The 5,431-nt window shown below is 52.2% G+C and overlaps 1 protein-coding gene across 1 annotated transcript; it reads right to left on the bottom strand.

Moving 5' to 3' along the window:
• Positions 1 to 1,578: 1,578 nt before the first annotated feature.
• On the bottom strand, positions 1,579 to 3,557 carry LOC101768573. The gene has a single exon (XM_004971939.3). It carries the CDS (start codon positions 3,502 to 3,504, stop codon positions 1,810 to 1,812), a length of 1,695 nt encoding a protein of 564 aa, XP_004971996.1. The 5' UTR covers positions 3,505 to 3,557; the 3' UTR covers positions 1,579 to 1,809.
• Positions 3,558 to 5,431: the final 1,874 nt, after the last annotated feature.

Genomic DNA, 5,431 nt, shown 5'->3' with positions numbered 1-5,431 from the left:
GAAGAATTCTATGGCATCCAAATGATAGTAAAAATCCAGAGAGTTTTATTCTAAGACTTACAAATGATGGTAATGAAGCCGGGATAAAGACACGCGAAGACTTGAAGCGAATCTTGTTGGAAATGTGCATCAACGCATTCCACCAATCTATACGGTGACCTCTAGAAGTGTCACCAAAACAATCGGTGACCATAGGCAAGCACCAGGGCCAAGACGGTGTATACTGTTACCACCGATTCATTCGGTGCGAACAGTGAGGAAGCACCAAAACAGTCGGTGCCATCGGCTCGGCTCAGATTTAGCTCGGGTGGTTTTCAAGCAGATATAATGCCTCACCGATTCATACGGTGGGACCAAGACAATGGCGTCGAATCAGTCGGTGGAGGACGGCTGTAGAAGACAGCGGCTCAAGGGTCACCGACTCATTCGATGACGCCTTGCACATGCCACCGAATCGGTCGGTGCAGCATGTGGGGCCTGAGCATCAGTGGGCGTCAGCCGCCCAATGGCTAGCTGAGGTGGCATGCACCGATTCATTCGATGATGCCTCTTGCGCACCACCAAATCAGTCGGTGCTACGCAGAAAGTTGCAACAGTTTGCAACGGCTAGTTTCTTGACTTGGGGCTATAAATTCCCCTTCGCCCGGCCAGCTCAAGGGTGTTAGAGCTTGGAGAAGCTATAAGCTTGGTTCTCACATACACACAAGTGCTCTGTCCACCAAAGTGCTAAAGAGAATATTAAGGCAATTAGCATAAGGCTTAGGTCTTGATTAGTGCTAGTTTAGACCTATTAGCGCATTGCTTTAGGGATTAGCCTAGAGTTAGGCGAGGTTTGCACACCTCCTTTGTATCGGTGCTTCCGCGCACCAAGAGTTATAAATCCGGGGCTTGTAAGTCTTGCAAGACCCTCCAACCGTGTTTGTGGAGTGGTCCCCAGTGCTTGTGATTGGAAGGAGAGGACTTAAGCAATTTTCCGAAGCTCTACCAAGTGAAGAGCGGCAAGGAGCATCCAAGAGAGGTTAGACGGAGACCCACTTGCACGTGGGGAAGACCTGTCGGCTATCCTACGAAGTTACTTGACCGGGAAGTTTATACCCTTGCGCGGGTATTTCCTTTGAGAGGTGCTCCAACAATGAGGACTACTGGAAAACTTTACTTTTCGATAACTCAGTAAAAATCACCATGTCGCCACGTCGGGAGTTTGCCTTCTCTACCTCATTTACCTTCCACATTTTATTATTGTACTTACTTTCCGCATTTACCTTTCCTAAAATTATCATGTGTAGTTTATACGATTGGAATTTAGAGTGCAAAACTCTTTTACAGACACATAGAAAAACTTAGGGCACATCTAGATAGCAATTGAAATAGACTTTTATATAGGCTTGGAGCCTTAGGTTTTTAGAACACCCACGCTCCCTTCAATTTTAATGAGTTGAGTTTGTATCTCAATTTTTGTAGCCACGCATATCTATCATCTACGAATGCATTACGGATGTGCATCGTTTTTTTTAAAAAAAATCTTTACAGTATGTTTCTATGGGGCTTCATTTCCATCGAGTTGGTAGTTTGCACAAAATATTTTCTCAACTTGTAGGTAGGCAAATGCTAGCTTGTTACAATCCTATAATTGCTACGGAGTAGCTTGTTAGAGTACAATTAGTTTTAGTAGTATTTTCTCACTGTCTATCAGTAGTATTTTTTCACATAACTAATAAAAAGTAGCGTTAAGTTACATATTAGAGGCTGTAGACGACAAACAGAGCAGCACCAGTGAGCGTCTTCAGTGTGCGAGATTTCAACGTGGGGTCAAGAATCCCAGATAGGCCCGAACGCGGGGATGCCGGCCTTGTTGCACGCCGTCACCACGTCCCTGCTCCCCTCCGGGTTGCTCGTCACCACCACCACCTCCGAGCCCCAACGCCGCGCCGCGTCCACGGCCAGCGCCGCCACGTCCGGCCGCCCCATCACCGCCGTGTCGTGCACGACCACCCTCCCGCGCAGCCTCTCGCTGCCGCACGCCGCCGCCTTCATCTCCTCGCCGTAGTTGGCCTCGATGCCCTTGGCCACCCACACCAGCGACAGCTCCGCCGGGCCGGGCTGCATCAGGAACGACATGAACACGCATATCCCGGAGCCCGTCGCGACCATGGTCGCCCGCCGGTACATGTTGAGGAGGTAGGGCAGCCCGGCGAAGTGGACCCCGCGCACCCAGAGGCGTGTCGGTGGGTCCGAGATGAGGCCCCGGGTGAAGTCGCCCACCGCGCCGGCGAGCATCGCGTGCGTGTCGCCGTTGTCGGAGATGATGCCGAAGGCGTGCCACTCGGAGAGAGGGGAGCGGCTGATGCGGCCGAGCAGCCCGGCCTTGACGCCGCCCTGCAAGGTAATGACCGACGCGTGGCTGGAACGCGCGGTGACCGTGACCGGCACGCGCCGTACGGTGAGCCATGGCAGGACGGTGAAGAAGGTGATGGCGGTGGCGAGCCAGAGCTCCTGGCGCTTGACGAGGGCGGCGCCGGTGAGGCGGACGTAGGACGCGGTGGTTGGGTCGTAGCCGGCAGAGAGGACGACGAAGACCCAGAGCAGGGCGAGCGCGGTCCAGCCGGCGAACCGGTGCGTGCGCTCGAACACGTTGTGGTGGAGGTGGCGGAGCAGCGGGAACGCGGCCAAGCACGAGAGCGCCAGCAGGCCGAGTATTGCCGACGCGACGCCGACGACCTCGCGTGGCGTCATGCCGTCGCGGCGCTGGAGCTGCGCCCGCACGAGCGCGTACGCCAGCCACGCCAGCGACGACACGCCGCAGCCGCTGTGCACGCCGCCTAGCGACTGCAGGATCGCCGTCACTCCGGTCTTCACGACGACGGGCACCCACGGCCGGCCGAAGAGCGCGACGGCGAGCCAGAACACGGCCCGCAGAACCGCCTCGGAGCGGCACAGCGTGAGCGCCAGGATGTTGCCCATGGCGAAGACGGCTGCGTGCCCCCTCGCGTAAGGGAAGTGTCCGGTCGCCGCGAGCGCGAGCCCCACGGCGTTCAACGCGAAGCACAGAACGAAGAGGCGCTTGTACACGGTGAACAGGCCCTGGTCGAGCAGTATGACGCCGAGCCTCGAGCGCGCCGATGGCGCCTCCTTCGCCGACGCCGCCGGCGCGCTCGCCTTCTTGCCCGGCGCGTCATCAACGGCCGCAGCTGCCGCGGCGACGGCCATCTCCTCGTCGTCGTCCGCGCCCTCGTCGTCGAGGTCACAGAAGTGGCTGCTCGCTAGGCTAGGCGACCTGCCAAAAGCCGCAGGAAAGATCCGGGAGGAGGCGCGGCTGAACGTCTGGGGCAGCCAGACCCACCGGCCGGCGCTCGTGGCGTCCGGTGGCTGCTGGGGAGGACCATGACCGTCGTGTGCTTGGAGGGCGAACGAGCTGCCCGGCGACGGCTTGAGCTCGAAGGAGACGCCACGACAGCTCGAGAACTTGTTGTGCATCATGGGCTTGGCCTGGTCTTTCCAGTCCATGGCGTCACGAACCGGTCTCAGGGAAGAGAGCTAGGGCAGGTGATCTAGCAAGGCTTGCGTCGTGCTGGGTTACTATGGACCTGGTGGTAGCATGCATGCGTATTTATAAGCAACTAGCTGGGCATATGCGCGCATGCTTGCTGCTTGCAAATTGCACTGCATGGCTGACTATTATATTTGAGACGCATTAATTGCTTGAGCTTTGAAGCCGTCAATTGAACAATTCGTATCCGCGATTCTGGCCAGCTCCGCAAGCCTCTCTCCAAGGGCGTCTCTTGGAATGTTAAGATAGTAAAATCAATATTTTAAGGAATCTTGGTGAAGAGCTAAGTTCACACATATCTCGATGCTCTCCCCTCTGACTGCACAAGGTTAGCAGCTATCTCAAACCATCCTCTTTCCCATAAGCTAGCAGCTATCTCAAACCGGCGAACTCGAGTATTCCACAACCTCAACAGTCAACACTCGGATGCTCCCAACCCTAACCTGTAGGTGAGAAGCCATCAACTGAAGCAATCTCAGACGCATGTCCTTTAATTAGGAGGTTGTCGGATGTACGGAATTTGTTATATTTGGAAGAAGGCTAGATAGACTTATATCCGCCGGTCTAGATAGACGTATATCCGCCGTTCTGACCACCTCCGCAAGGTCCTCTCTCTAAGTCAGAACCTGGAGCCCCCCAATCCTAACCTACTAGTTAGAAGACATCGTTCTGTTGCAGGCACCTGTGTATCCTTTAGGCACCATGAACTTTTATATTTGGTGTATTTGGAAGAAGATTGACCGAGACTTGACATAGGAGAGGGTGTACCTTGAAATCCTAACTTCTCTTTGCCGATGACATCCACCAACTCCATTCGATCAACTTTTTTCACCGCCCTGAAGGTTCCAAGTTGTTGGATCCCATACATATAACCACATTCTATAATGCTTCAAAATAACGGTTATTTGGTGCCTTGCCCCTCAGGTTCTTTTCCTAATTCGCTCATGGCCCTCTATATGCTAATCCATCGTAGATATCCGCCTCTCGTCTTAATTCTGTGGGCCATGAACCTTAGTCAACCAAACTAATAATTAAGTGAACCCCACCCGATCCTTTAGCATCTTGTTCATTGTATGTGCCTCATATAAGGAGTCTACAGCCGTGGCTATAATGTGACGAGAGAGAGAGAGAGAGAGAGAGAGAGAGAGAGAGAGAGAGAGAGAGAGAGTACTAGTTAGTACTCACTCTATATTTAGCACATCTCAATACACATGCTACATTCAACATCCCAATCTGTATCCTATTAGTTTTGGAGGTTGTGCTATAACTGAATCGTTGGAGAGGTTATCTCTATATACTATGCTATCTATTAGTGAGATGGCCAAACAACCTTATAGCTATTTAGCAAGTTGATTTCGTTGTGTTGGAGATGCCATAATGAGCAAAGCCATCCTAGCTAGAGCAGGCGAGGCCATGCATGGGACCCAAATGTCGTCAAAGAGTTTGGACGATCTTTATGGTACAAACATTCCCTAGATGTTTATCAAAACCCACCCTAGAACAAGTACCTTAGTTAGAAAATGTAACTCTAGTACCAATAATGGGATGTAAATGTGCTTCTTCAAGGCCACTAGCACTAAAAGACAACTAACAAACTTTCTCAATTCTTTCCAAGTAGATAATGGTTTTGTTGTACGTTGTACTTTTTGGTTCTTTTGAGAATAACCTTGTTGGTCATTTGTTAAATCTGTAGAGAAATTAAGATACAAACTATTTTTTTTTTAAAAAAAACTTGGCCAGTCGAGAGCCGTTGGCAAACATTGACAATCTATGACGTGGGGATGATCTACCATGGCGTGGTTTCAAGAGCGAGATTGCACACGTACACGTTGGGGATGATCTCGATACTAGCTAGTACGGCTAGCTGCACGTACACACGGATGC

The sequence above is a fragment of the Setaria italica genome, chromosome V (assembly GCF_000263155.2).
Source record: "Setaria italica strain Yugu1 chromosome V, Setaria_italica_v2.0, whole genome shotgun sequence".
NCBI lineage: Eukaryota > Viridiplantae > Streptophyta > Magnoliopsida > Poales > Poaceae > Setaria > Setaria italica.
The sequence above is the reverse complement of the archived record's forward strand: the minus strand, read 5'-3'. Positions and strand labels throughout refer to the sequence as shown.